The sequence below is a fragment of the Neltuma alba genome, unplaced genomic scaffold (assembly GCF_004799145.2).
Source record: "Neltuma alba isolate B1F8T4 unplaced genomic scaffold, ASM479914v2 tig00004068_pilon, whole genome shotgun sequence".
Lineage (NCBI taxonomy): Eukaryota > Viridiplantae > Streptophyta > Magnoliopsida > Fabales > Fabaceae > Neltuma > Neltuma alba.
Window position 1 is genome coordinate 1 of NW_021633554.1, and position 23679 is coordinate 23679.

General features: G+C 37.5%; 2 protein-coding genes across 3 annotated transcripts; one reads left to right on the forward strand and one right to left on the reverse strand.

Annotated features, from left to right (window-relative positions):
* Positions 1–9: 9 nt before the first annotated feature.
* On the forward strand, positions 10–12388 carry LOC114743622 (uncharacterized; the record flags this gene model as incomplete). The annotated part of the gene is given in 11 exon segments (XM_028931843.1): positions 10–712; positions 1550–1660; positions 1663–1812; positions 3041–3261; positions 4430–4701; positions 5594–8576; positions 8646–8775; positions 9129–9652; positions 9791–10699; positions 11095–11271; positions 12011–12388. Coding segments are annotated over 11 exon segments (6378 nt in total), but the record flags the coding sequence as incomplete, so codon positions are not given.
* A 64-nt stretch (positions 12389–12452) lies between these two features.
* Positions 12453–18114, reverse strand: LOC114743621 (enoyl-[acyl-carrier-protein] reductase [NADH], chloroplastic-like). 2 transcript variants are annotated; one of them, XM_028931840.1, is made up of 13 exons: positions 17830–18114; positions 15921–16115; positions 15385–15494; positions 15211–15266; positions 15047–15131; positions 14881–14928; positions 14121–14195; positions 13927–14038; positions 13791–13842; positions 13645–13696; positions 13489–13546; positions 12958–13056; positions 12453–12866 (listed from the first exon to the last, which is right to left on the reverse strand). In XM_028931840.1, exons 1-13 carry the CDS (start codon positions 18107–18109, stop codon positions 12712–12714), a joined length of 1377 nt encoding a protein of 458 aa, XP_028787673.1. In that variant the 5' UTR covers positions 18110–18114; the 3' UTR covers positions 12453–12711. The 2 variants fall into 2 exon arrangements, with proteins under 2 accessions (XP_028787673.1, XP_028787675.1); XM_028931842.1 differs by having other exon boundaries at positions 12712–12866; positions 15921–16234; positions 17830–17957.
* Positions 18115–23679: the final 5565 nt, after the last annotated feature.

The window sequence follows — 23679 nt, forward strand, 5'->3', positions numbered from 1 at the left end:
ATGACTTTGTTGAACTGGAAGCATGAATTGGATGATATTCCATGGGTCTGGATTGGAGATGAATTTGTCTCACCAAATGCACTTGCATTTGACTCGCCTGTAAAATTCACTCCATATTTATATGTTGTTCCATCTGAACTATCAGAATATAAAGATTTGCTGATAAAACTGGGTGTCAGACTGAGTTTTGGTATTAGGGACTATCTTCATGTATTACAACGGCTGCAGAACGATGTAAAAGGGGTTCCTCTTTCATTAGATCAGTTAAATTTTGTCCATCGTGTCCTTGAAGCCATAGTAGAATGTTGCTCGGAGAAGCCACTTATTGAGCCGTTTGACAGTCCATTGTTGATTCCAGATGCTCATGGACTTCTGATGCCTTCGGGGGATCTTGTTTATAATGATGCACCTTGGCTGGAAAATAATTCTCTCGTTGGAAAACATTTTATACATCCCAGTATCAGCAATGATTTGGCTAGCAGGCTGGGCATACTGTCTATTCGATGCCTTTCTTTAGTCAGTGAAGATATGACCGAAGACATGCCGTGCATGGACTATGATAAAGTAAATGAGCTGTTGGCCTTGTATGGAAATGAGGAGTTTTTGTTGTTTGACCTTCTTGAGTTGGCAGATTGTTGCAAAGCCAAGAAATTGCATCTGATTTATGATAAGAGGGAACATCCCTGCCAGTCTTTGCTGCAACACAACTTAGGTAATTTCGTTATTGATGTTTATTGTTCCTTATTGGTCTCAATATTTGGACAGCTCAAGTTTCTTGTATGAATTTTTCTCCAATTTCTAGTACGATAATTGATGACGAACACCTCCCTTCAATTAGATTTTGTCAGATAACATGGCGGTGGTAGTAAGGTGCACATGATTGGTTTTTGGGATCTTTAGGGGCCGGTAATACTATTGCACACTGTTTTTTTTTTTTTAATTGTATGAGAAAACATAATTGAAGTTTCATAATTTTGGACCTATTGGCTTTATTTTTTACCTGATGCCATGCTTTTCCAAAAAATATTATTCGTCCTTGGGGGATTCTTAACTTTCTCTCCCATTAGTTTAGCTTTTCCTCAAAAAACATATTTTAAACTTAATTACAGTTTTGCAATCAAAGAGCCAAATCTATTGACGTTGATGCTGTACAGTGAGTCAAGACTTACATACACTTGAAACATGAATTCCAAGAAAGATTCATGCAATTAGAATAAAATCAGTCACGCAAAATTCCCTAACAATGGCCATCTGATCTCTGAAGATCATTACCTGACTCAATCCTAAATTAATCACATTTGATTATTACAATTAATATTGATTACCGGATAACCACACATTCATATTATTTGGCAAACTGTTGAAACTTTTAATTGAACACCTTCTATAGTTCAGTTGCAACCAAAGGCAATAAAATGTCTCTGCAGTTGCTCAGATGTTAATTACTCATGCTGTGCGTTGTAGAATAAGTTTTAGGGTTCATGAAACATTTCATAGCATACTGAGCAGCTAATTTGTTCTTTTGTTTTATATGGTGTGATTTATGCAGGGGAATTCCAAGGGCCTGCTCTTGTAGCAATCTTTGAAGGAGCCTGCTTGAGCAGAGATGAAATTAGTAACCTCCAGCTCCTTCCTCCATGGAGAATACGGGGCAACACACTTATTATGGTTTAGGGTTGGTTTGTTGCTATTCCATATGCGTCCTCCTCTCAATCATATCTGGTGGCTACTTTTACATGTTTGATCCTCGTGGTTTGTCACTTGCTGCACCTTCGACATCTCTCCCTTCAGCTAAAATGTTTTCCTTAATAGGTATCCAACATATTCCTCATCGTGTAAATTCATTTAAATGAGCTTCCTTTATATTCTTTTTCAACCTCCTTTTGAATTTTACTGGATTATTGCTTGCAATTTTGCTGTTACTCTTAGTTTATTCATAGTTGTATATGGATCTTTGCTTATGGAAAAACATTCCAACACTCTTGGATGGCAGGGCCTGATGGTTCTAATAGTAGTTTAGGGCAACTCACTCTTACTAAGAGCTAAAATTTTGTTTATGTCCGTTTGTTCTTTTGCATAAACAGGGGTAAAATTTGGTAGCACGTTTTATGATAATTACAAAAACGTAAAGATGTTTTAAATTTTTCATTAGATTAAGTTGATTGTTATTCTTTGCGATGCATATTGAAATTAAGTATTCTTAATATATGGCGTTAGCCCCGTTCAATTCCTTCTTATTTAGATTAAGTTTTTCATGGGGAAGCAATGAGCTTAATGTCCCCTTCGAAATAAGTTTAGACCAACGGGAAGATGTCCATAGAAGATTGATCAATCAAATACCACAAAATCAGGCATTGAGAAAACTCAACTAATCATATCTCCAGAGAAAAATAAGGGAACAAATGCTAAGAGACGGAATTGACTAGACTCAGCAAGGAAACATGGAAATCAATATTTCTTGTTTGATCTTATAGTTATTAATATTATTAATGAGAGAGTTGAGTCTTGAGCTGCTAATGCATTACAAACAAAGTTTCCAACTTCACATTAGCTGCGTAGTTAGTACTCAGAAGTCTATTAGAATGTTTTGCTTTCTCTGTGCCTCTTCTATGCAAACTTGTTCTATCATAAATTCAGTGTTTGCTTTCAGCTACTATGCTCGTTGGTTGGTGTGGGATACGCAAAGAACTTTTCCAGTAAATTATATGGAGCATATACTTGTTTTTTGGGTTTAAGTTTCTTAGTTAATGGTTGTTCACAAGAGGTGCTTTTGTTAGATATTCTAGAAAATTTGAAATTTTTTGGTATTGATATTTTCCTTTGGAGTTCTGTTTCCTACTGTGTTTCTTGGAGGTTGTCATGTTCATTTTTCTTAAAAAATTTGTCGCTTTTCTTGATAGTTTGTCTATGAAAGAAAAGGGCATTTTTCTGGTTGATTTTGAAAATGTGAAAATATTTGATGTTTCATTAATTTGAAATGCAATGTTCACCTCTTGTCTAGAATTATAGAGTTTTGACATCTTTATTATTGAGCTTTTAGGTACTGACCTCACACGACGATTTAGTGATCAGTTTAGTCCAATGCTCATCAATGAGAATGAATTATGGTCATCATCAGATTCTACCATCATCCGAATGCCTCTATCATCTGAATGTCTGAAGAATGGATCCAACCTGGGATCAAACAGGTTAAGGCAAATCATTGACAAATTTATAGAGCATGGATCAAGAGCACTTCTTCTTTTGAAGTCAGTTTTGCAGGTAATGATTTTCTGTTGAGGATATATTTAGTGCGTTTGACCTTGCTGGGCTAGAAATACACATCAAAACCATGAAGGGTTCTTCCCACAATAGCTCAAGATTTTAGGATAAATGACTGTCAGCATTTTATCAGTTTCTGTCAGCATTTTATCAGTTTTTCATGACCAAATGGTAATGGGTTTGGTTTTGCTACTCCACTCTCTTAATCAGAATTATAGTTTTACTCTGGGTGGAAACTTGTGCCTTTTCTCCCCAGAGGGCTTTCATATGCGGTACTTCTTTTGATATATACATTGAAATAAAATATTCATGGGCCCTCTCCTGATATTTTATACTTTTGGGTTAAAGTTGCTCTCGACACGAAGAGTTTATAATATCCTGGATACCACTTCATCCGAAAGTGTCTTTTGAAAAACATTTTCTCATTTGCCTACTTTGTTCAAAAGGTGTTTTTAGAAAGTACAATTCACTGAGTGGAAAAAAATGGTTATGATCCTTCACTGGGAGTCAAATTAACTACAAGACTGGACATTTCAGTGTGTGTAGAACTTGCAATAGAATGGGTGGGATGCCAATCTAGTGATTTCTACCCCTTATTCATGTTACTTGAAATTCATTCTCTATGATATACTGGTGTGCGCTGGCAATCACTTGCTTTGAATCTAGGTGATGGTTTGCTGTCCATCTTGGGGAGGACCTGTGAGTGGTTAACATTCCTTTCAAGGTTTTCCCAAGTTGTAGGTTTGATTCTCCATCCTAGGATCTAGATTTCACAAGACAAATGTTTTATGGAATTTTCACTTTTATGAGAGATTTGATAACTGAGGGAATTTTAAATGGATTTGATTTTTATTTTGATTTGTCTTGGTCTGTGCTTTAAATTCTAATCTATAAGGAGGATTTGGGTTTTGGATTCCTCTGGTAACTTTTGAGACTGTTCCAGCTAGAAGTTATATGAATAGTTTTGAAACAATCACAAGATTATAAATCTAAAAATTTAGGTCGTGGCAAGTTTTGAACAACTTTTTCCTCCTTTTTTCTTGTTTTGCTTCTCTTATATGATTTCTCCAAACATGTGCAGTAGCTGTGGTTGACCTATGGTCAATGATAAAACCTGTTCTGTCAGCATCAGACTTCTAATGATCTTTTAAAATTTTCATGCTCTCAGGTATCAATACTGACATGGGAAGATGGAAGTTCACGTCCATGCCAGAATTATTCAGTTTGCATTGACTCATCATCTGCTCTTATGAGAAATCCTTTTTCTGAAAATAAATGGAGGAAGTTCCAAATATCACGATTATTTAGCAGCTCTAATGCTGCTATTAAGATGCATATAATAGATGTGACTTCATATTCTGAAGGAGTTACAACCATCGATCGGTGGCTTCTTGTACTCTGCCTGGGTTCTGGACAAACAAGAAATATGGCTCTTGATAGGTATTATTCTATGCAAAGTATGTAGTGGACATTATCTTGTTCATGTCTTATAATGACTTGCTCCATAATTTTTGATTTAGGAAGAAAAAACTTAAAAACTCGATTCTTTGTATCTTTGCTATTAGATTCTCCAATGAAAATAAGCCATGTGCGTCATTTTTTCAATAACATCATTGTCTGCTAATAATGTGACAAGTTATGGTCACTTGTTCGTAAAAAGGAACCAGTTTTTTACAAAAAAGGATTTAAATTCTCCTTTGCCAAAATAAAAAATGTTATGCTATTACATTGACTATCACGATTGCCAAACAAATTAAGCTTCGCTGAGGTCATTTTGACTAGTTCCATAGGCTAAGGACGGAAGAAGAAAACAAGGGGAAGAAATTTCACAGATGCATGATGCTTTCTACACTTTGGTAATTATTCAAGTTCACAGGAGTGCCACAATTTTCAAAGGCAGATGCCATCTCATTCACATCAATTCATCTAAGCTTTTACCTAGTGCCTGGAACAAGGCGGCTTGTTGACGGAAAGGGAAACTCTGGTTTCAACTTTTTGGTCTTGTTTTCTTTTTCATTATACCTGTCTATGGGATACTTTGTCTGCCTTCTTGTAATGTTCTTTCTCGTGTAATGAATTATTTGATCTGATGTGGTTTGTTTGATAACATCCTAGGAAGTATGGATGCTGACGGAGACATGGGACATGACTCCCATTTAATACGGAGTGCCGTGCAGGGCATGTCATGTCTGATATGAATGTTTGATAAATGTCTGAGACAACAAATTTCGTTTTTTTTTTTTTTTTAAACTTCAGTGCCTCATAAATTACACTAATTTTTTTTTCGGCCAAATGATACTTATCATTTAAGCATCCACTTTTTTCTTCTCAGGCGATATCTTGCCTATAACTTGACTCCTGTTGCTGGAATTGCTGCACTTATATCAAGAAATGGCCATCACTCCAATCCTTTCTCCTTGAGCTCCATTATGTCTCCTCTTCCTTTGTCTGGTTGTATAAACATGCCTGTTACGGTCCTAGGGTGTTTCCTTGTATGTCACAACAGAGGTCGTTTCCTCTTTAAGTATCAAGACAGGGAAACATTAGCTGATGTACATGTCGATGCTGGAAATCAGTTGGTTGAATCTTGGAACAGAGAGCTGATGTCCTGTGTTTGTGACTCCTACGTTGAGATGGTTTTAGAAATGCAGAAGTTAAGAAAAGATGTTCCGAGTTCTTTTATTGACTCCAGTGCCTATCCTGCAATCAATCTCTCTATGAAGGCTTATGGAGATCAGATCTATTCCTTCTGGCCATGTTCTAAGGCTGGTGTTCTGAGTGATCAACCTAGTGATTGCAGCACGACTCCTGCAAGTTCAGCAGCCATTCTCAAAGCAGATTGGGAATGCCTTAAAGAACGGGTGATGCATCCGTTTTATTCCCGTATTGTTGACCTTCCAGTATGGCAACTATATTCAGGAAATTTAGTCAAGGCTGAAGAAGGTATGTTCCTTTCACAACCTGGGAATGGGATGATTGGTAGTATACTTCCGGCTACAGTTTGTAGCTTTGTAAAAGAGCATTATCCTGTATTTTCAGTACCATGGGAATTGGTAAATGAAATCCAAGCTGTGGGTTTTCCTGTTCGTGAAATTAGACCTAAAATGGTTCGTGATCTCCTAAAAATTACTTCAACATCAATTGTATTACGGTCAGTTGACATGTATATAGATGTTCTTGAATACTGCTTGTCAGATTCTCTGCAAACCGATGATGTCACAATCGGTTCCAGACAAACTGATGTCAGAAGCAGTTCTCATCCAGAGTCTAATATGCCTAACTCCTTTAGCTCTGCCACCCAAGGTGCAGCCAGCTCAGGAGATGCACTTGAAATGATGACAAGTTTAGGGAAGGCTTTATTTGATTTTGGGCGGGGTGTTGTTGAAGATATTGGTAGAGCAGGAGGACCCCTGGTTCACAAGAACGCTGTGACAGGAGACGGTCAAAATAGGGACCAGAAAATTATATCCATTGTTACAGAGCTCAAAGGTTTACCATGTCCAACTGCTACTAACCATCTGATAAAATTGGGCTTTACTGAACTTTGGGTTGGGAATAAGGAGCAGCAATCATTGATGGTTCCCTTGGGAGCAAAGTTTATGCATCCTAAACTATTAGACAAACCAATATTCGGCGAACTTTTCTCTAATCTCACTATCCAGGCACTTCTGAAGTTACAGAATTTCTCTCTTCACCTTCTGGCCCATCATATGAAGCTAATTTTCCACAAAGATTGGGTGAATCATGTAACAGGATCAAATATGGTTCCATGGCTTTCATGGAAGAAACTACCATGTTCTGTGGATCAAGGCGGTCCTTCCCCTGAATGGATTAGAACATTCTGGAAAACTTTAAGTGGTTCACAAGAAGATTTATCTCTTTTTTCAAGTTGGCCCTTAATTCCTGCCTTTCTCGGTAGGCCAGTTTTATGCCGGGTAAGGGAGCGACAACTGGTCTTCATTCCACCCTTGGAACATCCACCATTGACAAGTGGTGTTTTAGAAAGAGAAGCAGCCGTCAGTTATCTGGGTGAAGCATCTGATGGTAATACTGTTGAAGCTCAGTTAATTGAATCCTACACTTCTGCTTTTGAAAGATCCAAAACTAGGTATCCTTGGTTATTTCCTTGGTTAAACCAGTGTAATATACCCATATTTGACGTAGCATTCATGGACTGTGCTGCTTCATGCAATTGTTTTCCTATGCCTGGTCAATCACTTGGCCAAGTTATTGCATCCAAACTCGTGGCAGTTAAGCAAGCTGGATATCTCTCTGAACCTACTAATCTTTCCACTTCATGTTGTGATGATCTTTTTTCCCTTTTTTCTAGTGAGTTCTCAAATGGTTCCAGCTTTACTCGAGAAGAAATTGAGGTTTTACGTTCTCTGCCTATATATAAAACAGTTGTTGGATCTTATACTAAGTTGCAGGGTCAAGATCAATGTATAATCCCTTCACATTCGTTTCTTAAACCATATGATGAGCATTGTCTTGCTTATGCCACAGATTCAATTGAAAGTTCATTTCTTCTAGCCCTTGGGGTGCTGGAGTTGCATGACAAACAGATCTTAGTACGCTTTGGCTTGCCTGGCTTTGACAGGAAACCTCAAAATGAGCAGGAGAGCATATTGTTACATCTTTATACGAATTGGCATGATCTTCAAGCCAATCAGTCAGTTGTTGAAACTTTAATGGAAACTAAATTTGTGCAAAATTCAGATGAATTTTCAACAGATCTCCTAAAACCCAAAGACCTTTTTGATCCTGGTGATGCTCTGTTGATCTCTATTTTCTCTGGTGAGAGAACGAAATTTCCAGGAGAAAGGTTTAGTACAGATGGGTGGCTTCGAATATTAAGGAAACTTGGCCTTCGAACTGCTATTGAAGTAGATGTAATACTTGATTGTGCTAGAAGAGTTGAGTTTCTTGGAAATGAGTGCTTGAAATCAAGTGATATGGATGATTTTGAATCAGACTCGAGCAATACAAATAAGGAAGTTTCAAGGGAAGTCTGGATGCTGGCAGGATCTGTTATTGAATTTATTTCCTCAAACTTTGCTCGCTATTTTAGCAACAACTTCTGTGACATTCTTGGCAGGATTGCATGTGTACCTGCTGAGCTGGGGTTTCCAAGTGTCCATTGCAAGAGGGTACTTGCTTCATATAGTGAAGCTATTTTGTCTAAAGATTGGCCTCTTGCTTGGAGTTGTGCTCCCATTCTTTCTAGACCACAGATTGTTCTTCCAGAGTATTCTTGGGGAGCTCTCCATTTAAGGAGTCCTCCGCCCTTTTCCATGGTTTTAAAGCACCTGAAGGTAAAAAATGACACTTCTATTTTAATTATTTAACTGCATTATTTATCTAAATATTTGTCATTGCCCCAGGAAATTGGGAAAAATGGAGGTGAAGATACCCTAGCTCACTGGCCCATTGCATCAGGAATGAACATTGAGCAATGTACTTGTCAGATCTTGAAATATCTAGAGAAACTTTGGGGTTCCCTTTCTTCCTCAGGTGACTCCCTTGGCTTCCTTCTGTCATGGACTTCTCATTTTGATTAAGTGTCCTTGGGCTTTTATCTGGTGGGCCAGGGTGGGTGAAAAAAGCATTATTGGTTTTACACAAAGTCTGACGCAGATTGGTTTCCATTTGCTACGTATTGCTGCTATGCTCTTGGTGCTTAACATGTTTAATGCTGAGCTACTGAGATCCCCAATATTTGTTTCTTTAAATATTTTTATCACTGCAAATTTTATAAACCAATCTTCAGAAAAACTTGCAGAATCAAATTGATGCTTCAACATGAACGGTGTTAATGTTATAGTGACCTAACTTGATTGTCAAAGTTCTAATACTTTTTTCCGCAGATCTATTGGAGCTACAGAAAGTGGCATTTCTGCCTGTTGCAAATGGAACACGCCTGGTGACTGCTAGTGCTCTTTTTGTGCGTTTGATTATCAATTTATCTCCATTTGCTTTTGAGCTCCCTACAGTATATCTACCATTTGTGAAGATTTTAAAAGATTTGGGTCTTCAGGAGACACTGACCCTTTCTTCTGCAATGGATCTTCTCCTAAATCTTCAGAAAGCTTGTGGATATCAGCATTTAAATCCAAATGAGCTACGGGCTGTGATGGAAATTTTGAATTTTATATGTGATCAGATTATTGAGGGAAACACACTCGATAGGTCTAACTGGAAATCTGAAGCCATAGTTCCTGATGATGGCTGCAGGCTTGTTCATTCAACATCATGTGTCTATATTGATTCCTGTGGTTCTCGATACATCAAATGTATTGATATTTCCAAGATAAGATTTGTCCACCCAGACCTCTCTGAGCAAGTATGTAGTGTGCTGGGCATTAAAAAGTTGTCCGAAGTTGTTCTAGAGGTAGCATGATTTCAAATATTGATTTGCTTTTCAAGTTAATTCGCTATCATGCTTTCTTAATTTTATTAAATTTTATTTGTTGCCAAGTTTGTTAACAGAGTTGTTACTTACCGGAAAAGTTTCTGCTTGGGCTTTTAGGAACTTGATGAGAATGAGCAGTTGCAGACTTTAGATTCTGTGGGGTGCGTTTCACTAGTGACTATCAAACAGAAATTATCAAGCACTTCGCTTCAGGTTGCTGTATGGACCATTGTTAACAGCATGGGCTGTTACATTCCTGCGGTTAACAACTTAGCTTTGGATACAATACAATCCTTACTCAAATCAACTGCAGAAAATCTGCAATTTGTTGCAAATCTTAAAACGAGGTTTTTGCTCTTGCCCAAGTTAGTTGATATTACTCGTGTTGGTAAAGACTTTATCATACCAGACTGGAAGGGTGAATCTGTACATCAGACTCTTTATTTTGTGAAAAAATCAAAAACCCGTATTCTAATTGCAGAACCACCAGCTTATGTATCGATTTTTGATCTCATTGCCATTGTTGTCAGCCAGGTTTTAGGCTCTCCTACTGTATTGCCTATTGGACCTTTATTTGTTTGTCCTGAAGGATCTGAGATTTCAGTTGTTAATGCTTTAAACCTGTGCTTTGACAAGAAAGAAGTTGAATCCGGAAGGGGAAGCAGTAATTTGGTGGGAAAAGAAATATTGCCTCAAGATGCTCGTCTTATTCAGTTCCATCCGTTGAGGCCTTTTTATTCAGGTGAAATAGTGGCTTGGCGTTCTCAAAATGGAGAGAAGCTAAAATATGGCAAAGTTCCTGAGGATGTCAGACCATCAGCAGGCCAAGCTTTATACAGATTTAAGATTGAAATTGCTCCAGGCGTTACCCAAGTTCTACTTTCTTCTCAAGTTTTTTCATTTAAAAGTATAGCAGCAAGCAGTCCTCTGTCAGAAACCTTGGTAGGTGATAGCCTTGTAGTAAGCAGTAACAGGCCTCATGTTGAGGTTTCAGAGAGTGCGCAAAGGGGCAGAAGCATCTCTCAGGTTCAGCTCTATGGGCTTGCTGCTTATTATTGTTTTTTTCTTATGGATTGCCTACTTCTGCAACCCATTTTTCATGTATGTTGTGTGGAAGACTTCTCCAGAGGCTTGATTGGGATTTCTCTGATCAATATACTGGAAGTAGTTTCTTTTTTATTTGTTTAGGTATATGTAAACGTAAAGTATTTAAAATATAAAACTGGAGGAAAAAAAGAGAGAAACAAATAAGCCAGATCAAGCTTTTCAACTTCTTGAATTGTATGGAATCCTCTCTTTGGAAATCTAGAATTTTGTCAAGAACTAACTGTTTCATAATTCATATCCTATTTGTATTTGATGTGTTGTGACATCTTCTGTCTTGCTTGCGTGTCTTGATATGCTTTAACTGAATACTGCAGCCAACGAGAGAAGTCCAGCATGGCAAAGTTTCAGCCGTAGAACTGGTGCAGGCGGTTAATGAGATACTCTCTGCTGCTGGAATGAATATTGATGTGGAGAAGCAGGCTTTACTTCAGAGAACAATAGCTTTGCAAGAAAATCTCAGAGAATCTCAAGCAGCACTCCTATTGGAGCAGGTTGGTCTTTTGTAATTTGTAATATTATGTTTGTTTTTGAGTGAATTGACCCTTTGTTTTTTTGGGAAAAAAAAGTTTAAAGAATTCTATTCCTCTAATAAAAAATTATATAAAAAGGGGCATGCCCCTACGCAAAAAAATGATCTGCGACATATAACAGATCGATCTAAAAGATGTCGAATCTTCTACCAGACATCTCTGCAAACCTAGTCCTCTCGACTAGTGCTAAAAAGTGTTTCCATTAAACTTTCATATCAATTACAATTCTGTGGAATGAATTGACCATTTAAAATGGACACATACGGCGAAACTTCAGCAGTCAAAAGGTTTATCATATCACAGGCTGTCTTAATTATTGCCTGTCCCTATGCTTTTGGGAATGAATGGTTTAACTTGTTCGCTTTTTCTGTTTACAGTTAGGGGATTTGGAATGAAGTTAATGAAAGTTAGTTGCAGTTGTTTGGTCCGTTTGTGGTATCACGTATTTGTTGAATATTTGGACTGAAATAATCTACCCAAGTTTGGGAGGATTCAGAGGGAACTTGTTAGTACTTGGGAGAACTCGTCAATGGTTTCCTTTTTGGTGTAATTTTTTAATGGAATAAATGCTTTCATTACATGCATGTCATGTCTTCACTCGTGTGAAAATAAAGTGATACCTGGCTCAATTGTTTTCTTCTAAAGTGTAAAACCGCATTTCATTTCTGAGATGACATGTTATATTATGATAATTGTACAGGAAAGGGTTGAAGCGGCGACAAAAGAGGCTGATACAGCAAAGGCAGCATGGCTGTGTCGGGTTTGTCTGACTGCTGAAGTTAATATCACAATAGTGCCTTGCGGTCATGTGCTTTGTCATAGATGCTGTTCTGCAGTATCAAAGTGTCCATTTTGTAGGCTCCAGGTTACTAAAACCATTCGAATTTTCCGACCATAGCATCTTTGCTGCTTAGCTCCTGTCTCCCGTGGGTTTATTTGTTTCTGTCATGTAAATGATTCGACGGAAACAAACCTGCAATGTATAGACTATAATGGGAATAAAATTTATTCGGAATACATTTTTATTTATATATTTTTTTAAAGATTCAATAAATTTATGACGAACTACGGCATGACAGTTTTGGGCTGGCAAAGATCGTATTACAGCAGCTAACTTTATTCGATGAAAACAAATATACAGATTCAGGCATTCAGCCAACACAAATTGCACTAACAGATGGAATCAATGTATAGATTATGATGGTCATAATTGCGGGACTTGCGCAGCTGAGCAACACAATACAGGTGGGGGAGAAATCTTATGGGAGAAAAATAACAAAGGAGCCTAAAAAAGAGCAAATACTCATTTTTGTTTTTGGGGGGCGGTGCTAACGACATCTGGGGGTGGGGAAAATAGAAAGGGGGAGCTAGTATCAACTCCTGGATTCCTAGTTGAGGGATTTAGTGTTGGTCCTTGGGAATATCCAAGTCTTTGAAAATTGGACTGTCAACTCCAACGCCCATCGCATTGAGGCCATTGTCCACATATATAACAGCACCAGTGATGGCAGATGCCAAAGGGGATGCTAGAAAGGCAGCTGTGTTGCCCACCTCGTCTGTCATATGAAATTTTAACTCAGTCGTGACAGGAAAAAGACATTGTACAATGCGATGAGGAAGAGTATTGAAGGGAAATGAAAATATTACCTGCTGATAGTTCTTTCTGTAGGGGTGCATTCGCTATTGAGTAATCAATCATCATGTCAATGAATCCAATTGCTTTTGCAGCACGACTTCTCAAAGGACCTAAATGTAGTTCTACATCAGCAGGGGAGCGACATATACAATAGTATGAATGGAAATAAACTTCATGAGGGCTTAATTCATGCTTTTCTGTAAGGATTCAGTTTCATATAACACTCGATATGTATTCATTGAAGCAAAAAATACAGTTGTGACAAATGTTGCCAGTAAGTTAGGCGCCTGTATCTTAATGCAAATCAAGTCCAAACATATATGGGAGATTGTGAGCATATAATAGAATCTGGCAAGTCCATGCAATATAAAATCAAATTCTTTAACATAGGCCCTTTCATGAAATAGCTCATGTAGAAAGCAAGACGCCCGCTGCTATTTAATCTTTGACTCACTTGAGGCTGACAAATTATAGCAATCTTAAGACCCATTAGATATAGAAAAGGAAAAACTATATCACGCTAAAAATATTGTCCCAAGTACCAGCAGATATCGTATTGACTCTGATTTTGTGCTTTCTGCCCGCCTCAAAAGCAAGCACCTGAAAGAACATACAATTATATAAAAGTTCAAACATCCAGAGGCAAGGAAAAAACAAACAAACAAACAAAAAATACCAAAAATAGATTACACACTTACTCGTGTATCACTTTCCAATGCAGCTTTTGCAGAACTCATACCCCCACCATATCTGCATATTACTATTAATTAGTTCAAGAACGATAGAGTCACACCAAAATCAGGACAATAATAATTACAGACTCTTCAAGGCATAATTAACACACCCAGGAATAATCCTCTCTGAAGCAATGTATGTAAGAGAGATTGAAGATCCACCTACAACCAAAACAGAAAGGTAAGAAAATGATATACCAAAGCAAGAAGCAATATAATGGCAGCCATGTTAAATAAGATACATGCCTGGGCTAATAATGGGAAGGAAATGCTTGAGTAAAGAGACATAAGAGTAGCTAGATGCAGATAATGCAGCAAGATATCCTTTTCGAGATGTCTCCAGTAATGGTTTGCTCACCTATAACAAAATTGAGTATTGACTGCTTGTTAAACGCAGAGATAAAAAGCATAAAGAAACTTTGTTAGAGCATCTACCGTACCTCAGGTCCATTGGCAAGTGAGTGCACGAGGACATCTATACTGCCAAAGTCTTTTTTAACAGATTCAGCCACTTCCTGCAAATAAGAATGACGCGCATGACACATAACAAAACCTTGCAATTCAGTCATGCAGGAAATTAAGACAGTACATAAATCACTAATTGGCTGAATGCTTTACTAAAGATAAAGTTCCCTGCTCTGAGAAATATAGAACAAGAGTTCATTTCACTCAAGTACGAAAAATTAAATGTATACAGCAAAATATTTTAAAAAAAAAGTAATATGATGAATTAATTCATATAATTAAATTTGAAAAAATAACTTGAAAATGAAGTTAGAAAGAAAGGCTTGATGCTTGACCACACAAAAAAGTAAAGGAGAAAGAAAGCATAGTAGATGACATAAAAATTCACAATTTATTGGGCAGAGTAGCTGAAACGATACATTAGAGTGACTGAAAAATTGTGAAACTTTTATATTATCTCAAAAGATGCAATTCAATTATTCAAGCCCAGCACAGCATATTTTCGCAATGACATCCATTTCCCAAAAGAAAGTCACCTATGATGTAAGCATGGAAAAGATGAAAGATAAAAATAAAATGTGAGTTAAAGGCCGTGCAAACATCTTGAAAATCATTTTGCGGGGCAAAATTACAATGCTCATCCTCATACTTATAGTAAGTTGTACTTTTGAATAATTAAGGCCAGAGATCAAGTTGGCAGTCAAAATATTATTTTGACAATGCAAAGGTGTATACCTGAACAGTCCAATTAGAGGATCCAGCATAACGCTTGTTTGATTTTATCTGCACAAGTGTTCAAAAACAGACAAAGCATCAGAATATTCAATTTTTTTTATAAAATAACACCGTATAAAAGTTTGCGTCTGGAAGTTTGAAAAAGAACTATGTATTTCTCCCTCACGTCTTCTGGTACATCCGCAGGGTTGTCAAAAACTGCATCTAAGGGATAAACTTTAGTGATCTCCATCATCGAACCACCGGGTAATCTGAAAAACTGAGTATGAGCAAAGTACACCGACTTCAGATAACCAACCATTAACTCAACAACAGCAGTTGGCATCATACAAGCGTGAGTCGTCAAATTTTCCACGTCGCAAGCTAGACTCAAAAATGTTCAAAGCCTATAGAACATTTTATGGTCAGTAATTACATCATTAAACAAGGACTGGAAAACAGAAAAAAATGTCCCAAAAAAAAAAAAAAAAGAAACAAAGCCTTCATATTTGCATATGGACTTACAGGTACCCACGTGCCTACAAGAATTTCAGCTCCAGCAGCAGCAAGGGATTTTGCAATCGCCCAACCATATCCATTGTCATCAGCCACGCCAGCAATAAAAGCCCTTTTACCTATAATTATAACTACTTTCAGTGGAAAATTACTTATATCATCTAAATGGGAAAAAAAAAAGGGGTTCCTAGTTAAGTTGTGTGAAAGAAAAACTATGACAAAAAGACCAAGAGCCATTTACAGGCAATAAATATGACAGAAAACAAAGCAACGTATACCACACCATCCTTAGGGGCAAAGAGCATCTTTCAATAACTTCTACATCAGCATTCAGCAAGAACAATTTGTTACATCGATGAGAGGTTACTGCTTTTGTTCTCTGAGCAACTTGCAGACCAATGTTCAACATTCTTAGGAATACATGAAATAGATAATAGAGGAAAGGGCAGTTCATGCTGTCACAATATAAATTTAGACTTCAAGGAGACATGTATGCAGAAACAAAATACTTAACAGAAGGATTTTTCAGCAAAAAGAAGAATAACCTTTTAAATCAATTGGCAGTCCTGACACTGGCTTGTTTTCACTAGACTCAGCCATTGCCCTTGTACATGTTTTGTCAAATCTTATGGAAGATGATGTAAAGCTTCGCCGGAAAGGATGCAATGATGCGATATGACATGCGCTTGCCAGTTTATTCCATGATCCCACCTTGGACTTGCCACCAAGAACCACAGCGCCTGCATCCGCAAATCTTTGTGATGAACAAAAACAGGCTGTAGGTATTGCCAATTGCAAGCCAGAAAATGCTGTCGCCACCATCTTCAGGGAATGTAGTATGGCAGAAGAAAAACTAAAGCTACATTTAAAAAATGATAACTAGTATCAATAATTGTCAATTACACCTCTTTGAATTGAATACTGAGACACTATACAGAGAATACAATAACAGGAAATACCAGTTTTACATACATTTTAGGAGCTTGGACAGTTAAGGACGCTCAAGGGTAATTCTATTGAATTAAATTAGCTGTATAAGCAGTTCTTAACGAACTTATGACTAAATAAATTCTAAATTTACTGCTGTGCCGTGATTTATACTGCCTTGTGGAAGCCATAAAGGGAAAATGTACAGGAAAAAAGGAACGCGTCATCTATACAGATCATTCCTCAAGTATCAAAGTTTAAATACCTAGGATCCATTGTACATAAGGATGGTGAAATTAATGGAGACATTTCTTATAGAATACAAGTTAGCTGGTTAAAGTAGAGGAAGGCTACCGGAGTTATTTATGATAAGAAAGTACCTAAGAAGCTTAAGGGAAAATTTTGTCAGACAGCTATAAGACCAGCTATGTTGTATGATAGTGAATGTTGGGAGATAAAGAAAAAACAAAAGCACAAAATTGGAGTAGCAGAAATGAGGATGTTGAGATAGATGTGTGGTCATATAAGAAAAAATAAGATTCAAAATGAAAATATCAGAACAAGAGTCAGTGTAGCACCAATCCAAGAGAAAAAGATTAAACATCGCTTAAGATAGTTTTGACATATGCAGAGAAGGCCATTAGAGTCCCCGATGAAGAGGGTCGATCAGACAATATGGAGTCCCATAAAAAGGAGCAGAGGAAGACTGAGAAGAACGCTCAATGAGGTCATTGAATAAAACCTCCTGGTCAATAACATATCTAAGGACTGGGTTGTTGACAGAGCATGATAGCGTCGTGTGATTCATGTAGCCGACCCCACCTAGTGGGATAAGACTTGTTGTTGTTGTTGCTGCTGCTATCATCTATACAGATCCTTAGTTATGATTACGTTTTACTTTCGTGAGGAAAATGATTAAACAAATCTAAAAAATTTGTGGCATCTGGACAGAAGAATCAATCGTCATGAAACACTGCAATTCAGTAGCTTCCAGCGAATAATTAAAATCTGAGCAAGTACCCAAGGATTCACGACAATCAACAAACCCGCAATGATCAGTTCACAAGACGTCCGCAATTAATTGCACTCATCTGGTTAAAGTTGTCAAATTTACTCCGTAGATCTGCTTATACTCAATCACAAGCGCAACGCTACATTGCAATCAAGCAGCAGCCTCACATTATTTACACAGCACTAAAAGTTAAGAAGAAACAAGAAAAAGAACCCGTAAGGGTGATTATTCAAGCCCATAATTACTTTGGGCACCTTTCTGCCAAATCATTGGGCACTGCAAATCTTCAGCAGACAGACTTGTAACAAGGACTTGGTCCAGTACGCAAATGTACCGAATATCCATCAAAGTACAGAAAGAAAGTTCGCATGCCATCGATCGAGAAAAGGCAATAAAAGGCTCATGCATACTTAAAAATGTTCATTCCTTACTAAAACCCAGAACAAAGTTTACAAGGGAATCCAGAAATTCGACAACCAGAAGACATAACGCTGCCAGTGAAGGTTGGTTGTTACCTTTTGGTAACGATAAACGCCAATGTGGAAGGAAAAGTGAGGGTTGGGCCTTGGGTGTAGAGAGTAATGGATTATCCAAGTTGGCTATCGTCGTTCTTATCAGGAATTTGTTGAACAGAGGAAGATCCCAAGAATGAGAGGTTTTGATGGAGAACGACCAGAGAGTGAAGGTTGTGGGATCGATAAGTGAAGCAGCGGCCGGCTGGACTAGAGCAACAATAGTTGGGATGCTTTGCAAGTGCCGAAATGCAGGGAAGGCGCATTTCAACGGCACGTGCATTGCCCGTTGAATCTTGAGAAAATTGCATTGACGTCTTCGGAAAAAGAAAAAAATACAGCAAAAGAGTTTCTAAAAACCTTCTAATTAATCACAAGTCCCGAAGAGATGTAGTGCAATTTAATAAAATGTGGGTAGACTTCTTTGCCCTTTGTAATATAGACAGAAAAAACACTGGAAAAAAAAAGGGAGAACTGTGCATCTTGGAACCTTGTGCATGAGAAGGAAGCAAAAAGTCATTGATGGAGCATTTTCTCCATCCATGTTAGTGAAGTTCAAGCACCTTTTTTTTTTATTGTCTCAGTCGAGTTTTAGGTTCAAAAGTTTCTTTTCTCTCCTCTCTTAGAACATGTTGGTTAATAAATTAGGTTTGGGTATGAGTATGTTAAAAATCATTCTGCCATTTACCTTTCATCTTTATCTTCTTGACCAATTTTGAGGTTTGAAAGTTTCTTTCATCTCCTCTCTTAAAACATTTTGATGGACAAATTAGGTTTGGGCATAGGTATGTTGAAAATTAGTTTGCTCTTTAGTTGTTGCAAAGCTTTTGTTTTTGGTCCGATATGAACCAGTTAAGCAAATCAGCGTTTGTATTTTTCGTTTGGTATGTATTAGCAATTTAAGTTGGGATTTCACTATAGGTGGGTACGATGATGATGGATACTATGTTTTTGAATATATTGTGGGTGGGTTGATAATGGGTTACTCTGTTTGAGCATGGGTTAGTGAGAATAAATGAAAAAAATGAGGCCATGATAGTTGTCAATATTGCTGATTCACTTGTTAATAACGGCTATATGATGCAAGTTTACATTAAAGAAGGCAAGCACGTCCGGAAAGTATCTATTTTGTTTTTTTTCCCATATATAGGGTAAATTTATAAATGATGGAGAATATGATTTGTAATATATTGGGGGTAGTGTAAAAACAATAAGTATAAAAAAAGAAACAAGTTATGAAGAATCGAAGAAAATTATATCATTATCATTTCTTGAAAAAAAAGTAATTCTTTTGATTTGAAATTCTTTGTTATGTTTCATAAGAATACATTTATGGAGTTAATAGATGATGGAGGGGTGGAGCATTTAATAAAGTTTAATGGAGAAAATAGTCATGTATATATAGAAGAGAATGAAAATAGTGGCCATATAGAAGCAGTAAGGGATGAGCAATGAAGAAGTAAGATGTGTAGGTTTAGTCTGAACCGTTTTTTGCTATGTAAGTTGTTACTGATGCACTGCTAAGTTGTTATTATATACACTCTAATTTGTCATTTACCATAAGATTAATCAATATTTTAGAGGTATGAATGGATTGTCTATGTCTTTACTTACCTTGTTTAATGAGATTGGAGGGCCACTGTCAATTTCATGTGCTACGAAAGATGCAATGAGGCTGAACATACTGTCAAGACATATAAGAACCCAAATCTCAATTAAGAACATGTTATGGAAGCTTTTTTTCTTTTTTTTGGTAAATGGTTTGAATGGAATTATATATATATATATATATATGACAATACACACCAACAATTAGTTTGATATTGGATATTTGCAATCCATATGTTTTTTGGGATGGGTTGTGAAATTAGCAAAATTACACGTATATGAAGCCGTCACTACTAGAAAAAAGACCTTTAACGTCGCAAACTAACGGCGGTTCAGCAGAAAAACGAAGTGGAAAAAAACGCGGTGGCATTTTTGTAAATAAGTTGAAAGGTTTATTATTTTCCACGGCGGTTTTGAATAAAACCGCCGTGGAAAGTATTTTCCACGGCGGTTCTTTAAAGAACCGCCGTGGAAAATATTTTTAACGGCGGTTCTTTAAAGAACCGCCGTTAAAAACACTTTCCACGGCGGTTTTATTCAAAACCGCCGTGGAAAGTGTGTTCTTCTATCGCCGAAACCCGCTCGACTCCTCCACTTTCTTTCTCATTTCTTCAGTGCGCCGTGGTCCCCCTCTGCCCCACCACCGTGAAACTGCCATTACCGGCCATTCCCGCCTCTAGCCCACCGTTTAAACTCCTCCATTGAGCCCTTGGAGCCTTGCCGCCGTGCGCCGCACTCCGCCGTGGTCGACCGCGCCTCCCAATTCCGTCCGCCGCCGTCCGCCACTGAAATCCGGTCATACCCTCCACTATCTAACCGAAGACCGGTCCGTTGCCGCCGTCCGCCGCCGTCCGCCGCCGCCTCACTTCGCGTTTGAAGCTTCTCTGCTCTGTGAGTATCCTCTTCTTTCATTCTTTTCAATTTTTCTTGGTTTGTTGAATGTTTTAGCCATGAAAATCTGTTATATATGAAATGGGTTGTTAGTTTTACATTGTGGTTAGCTTCTATTGTTCATTTTGCATTTTTATGTGGTTGAACCGTTGATTGGTGTTAATTGGTAGGCATTAGATGTGAGAAAACCTTAATTCCTTTTTACATACTGTATTAGAAATATGTTAAAATGTTTGGAGTTGATTAGTTGTGAAGTTTTTAATTTTTTTTATAATTTTTTGATATTTATTTCGAATTTTTGATAATTTTTTGTAATAAATATAAGAATTTAGTGATAAATAATCTGTTAGTTATTTTGTGTTTTTTTCCTTCGTTATGAATTTTGATTGATAGTAAAGTATTGTTTAAATAATCTGTAGAACAATGGATCGTAGTTGGATGAAAGCTAGGAGAATTAGCAAGGAATATGAGGATGGGGTTGAAAAATTTCTTGAGTTTGCTCAGAGAAATGCCCCTAGTAAAGGAGATGGATTGTACTATTGTCCTTGTGTCAAATGTTTAAACAATAGTCGACGGAGTATTTCTGAGATAAAAGAGCATCTTATCTGTGATGGGATAAATTTGAGGTATACAAATTGGATATGGCATGGAGAAATTAGAAAGACTACACTGTCTGCAAATGAGAAGGTTGTGAATGAAGACTTTGGTGATAGAATTTCGGATATGTTTCGTGATATAAGGTCTGAATCCTCTACACAGTTTTCTTCCACCTTTGAAACTTTGTGTAGTGATGCAGAGACACCTTTATACCCGGGGTGCAAAGATGATTACACAAGATTGACAACCGTATTGAAACTGATGAATTTGAAGGCAAGAAATGGTTGGACCGATGCTAGTTTTACGGAATTGCTTGAATTGCTGAGTGATATTCTTCCCAAAGGGAATTCACTTCCGAAACGAATGTATGAGGCAAAAAAGATTTTGTGTCCGATGGGTTTGGAATATGAGAAGATACATGCGTGTCCTAATGACTGCATATTATTCAGAAATGATTATGAAGAGTTGAATAAGTGCCCTAAATGTGGGACTTCAAGATACAAAATGAAGAAAGATGATGGTGATTATAATGAGATGACCAAAGGTTCTCCTTTAAAGGTTCTGTGGTATCTTCCAATAATACCACGATTTAAGCGTCTATTTGCTAATGCCACAGATGCAAAGAACTTGAGATGGCATTTTGATGAGAAAATATGTGATGGAAAGCTTCGTCACCCAGCAGATTCTCCTCAATGGAAAACAATAGATCAAAAATTTCCTCAATTTGGTGGCGAGCCAAGAAACCTTCGGCTAGGGCTTTGTACGGATGGAATTAACCCATATGGTAATCTTAGTAGCACACACAGTGCTTGGCCAGTGCTCCTCGTAATTTACAACTTGCCTCCTTGGTTATGTATGAAAAGAAAGTATATCATGCTATCTTTGATGATCTCGGGGCCAAAACAACCGGGAAACGATATTGATGTGTATTTGGCACCTTTGATTGAGGATCTGAAGAAATTATGGGAGGAAGGTGTTGATGTGTTTGATGCATATAAACAAGAGACCTTCAATTTACGTGCCATGATCTTCACCACGATAAATGACTTTCCAGCATATGGAAATTTGTCTGGATACAGTGTTAAGGGGCATAAAGCATGCCCGATATGTGAAGAAGGCACCCACTATATGCAACTTAAACATGGCAGGAAGACAGTATATCTTGGTCACAGAAGGTTTCTTAGTCGGTATCACCCTTACCGTAGATTGAAAAAGGCATTTAATGGCTCACAAGAATATGAAATGGCTCCAAGACCATTAACTGGAGAAGAAGTTTATCAGCGGGTGGAGGGAATTAATGTGGTCTTCGGTAAGAAGAAGAAGAAGAAGACTGCCAGTGAGAGAAATATATGGAAAAAAAGATCTGTCTTTTTTGATCTTCCATATTGGCGAAGTCTTGATGTGAGGCATAGTCTAGACGTGATGCATGTGGAGAAGAATGTATGTGAGAGTCTTGTTGGTACACTTTTGCATATAAGTGGAAAGACTAAAGATGGAATCAATACAAGACGAGACTTAGTCGAAATTGGAATAAGAAATGTCCTTCACCCACAAGAAAGAGATGGTAAGAGGGCTTATTTACATCCAGCTGCGCACACATTATCAAAAGAAGAGAAAAGAAGTTTCTGTGGTTTTGTCAATACTATTAAGGTGCCACAAGGTTATTCTTCTAATTTAAGCAAACTTGTTTCAATGCAAGATTTGAAGATAACGGGAATGAAGTCTCATGATTGTCATGTGTTGATGCAACAATTACTTCCACTTGCTATTCGAGGCATTATGAAAACCGATGTGAGAAATACTATTACAAGACTTTGTATGTTTTTTAGTGCCATTTGCAGCAAAGTCATTGATCCTGCTGAGTTGGATGAATTAGAAAATGAAGGTTATGTGATCCTCTCTCAATTGGAAATGCATTTTCCTCCATCATTTTTTGATATTATGGTCCACTTGATAGCTCATCTTGTGCGAGAGATAAGACTTTGTGGCCCTGTGTGTTTAAGATGGATGTACCCTTTTGAGAGATACATGAAAATCCTAAAAGGGTACTCTAAGAATCCTTATCGGCCTGAGGCATCAATTGTTGAGAGATATGTAGCTGAGGAGGCAGTTGAGTTTTGTAACGCATATCTTGACAGGGTAAAGGCAGTTGGTCTTCCTCAATCTCGACATGATCAAGGGAGAAGAAGCAAGGGAACACGGGGTGTCATAGTGAGGTCTATGTCAAGAGAAGTTGTAATGCAGGCACATCTATACATTTTAAACAACACGGATGAAGTTTTGCCGTACTTAAATGCTCACAAGAATATGCTGAGGAACTTGAATCCAAGAAAGAGTGACATGCAACTAGCTAATGAACATAATAAGTCATTTGCAGAGTGGTTCAAGCGAGAAGTGTTAAAAGATGGCAATCCTTCTGAGACAATACAGAGGCTAGCTGCAGGGCCTTCTTTTGAGGTTTTGTGTTGGGGTGGATATGATATAAATGGTTATTCTTTTTACACAAAAACCCAAGACGATAAGAGTACTATGCAGAATAGTGGGGTGATGGTAGTAGCGGAAGCCATGCATTTTGCTAGTTCTAAAGACAGAAACCCAATGTTGGCGGCAATGTCCTATTATGGAATAATAGAAGAGATATGGGAGGTTAGTTATACCAAGTTTAAAGTTCCCGTCTTCAAATGTAAGTGGGTTAATAGTAATGCTGTGCAAGTGGATGAAGAATTTGGATTTGTTTCGGTCGATCTTGAGAGGTTT

What these genes read in the sequence shown, in the direction of transcription:
- LOC114743621 (XM_028931840.1), bottom strand. Translation starts at nt 18,109, where the DNA reads ATGCACGTGCCGTTGAAATGCGCCTTCCCTGCATTTCGGCACTTGCAA. An exon ending in CCTTCCCATTATTAGCCCAG is followed by an intron (nt 13,843 to 13,926) that starts GCATGTATCTTA and finishes TTTTGGTTGTAG; the next exon opens with GTGGATCTTCAATCTCTCTT. An exon ending in AGTCAATACGATATCTGCTG is followed by an intron (nt 13,057 to 13,488) that starts GTACTTGGGACA and finishes AACTACATTTAG; the next exon opens with GTCCTTTGAGAAGTCGTGCT.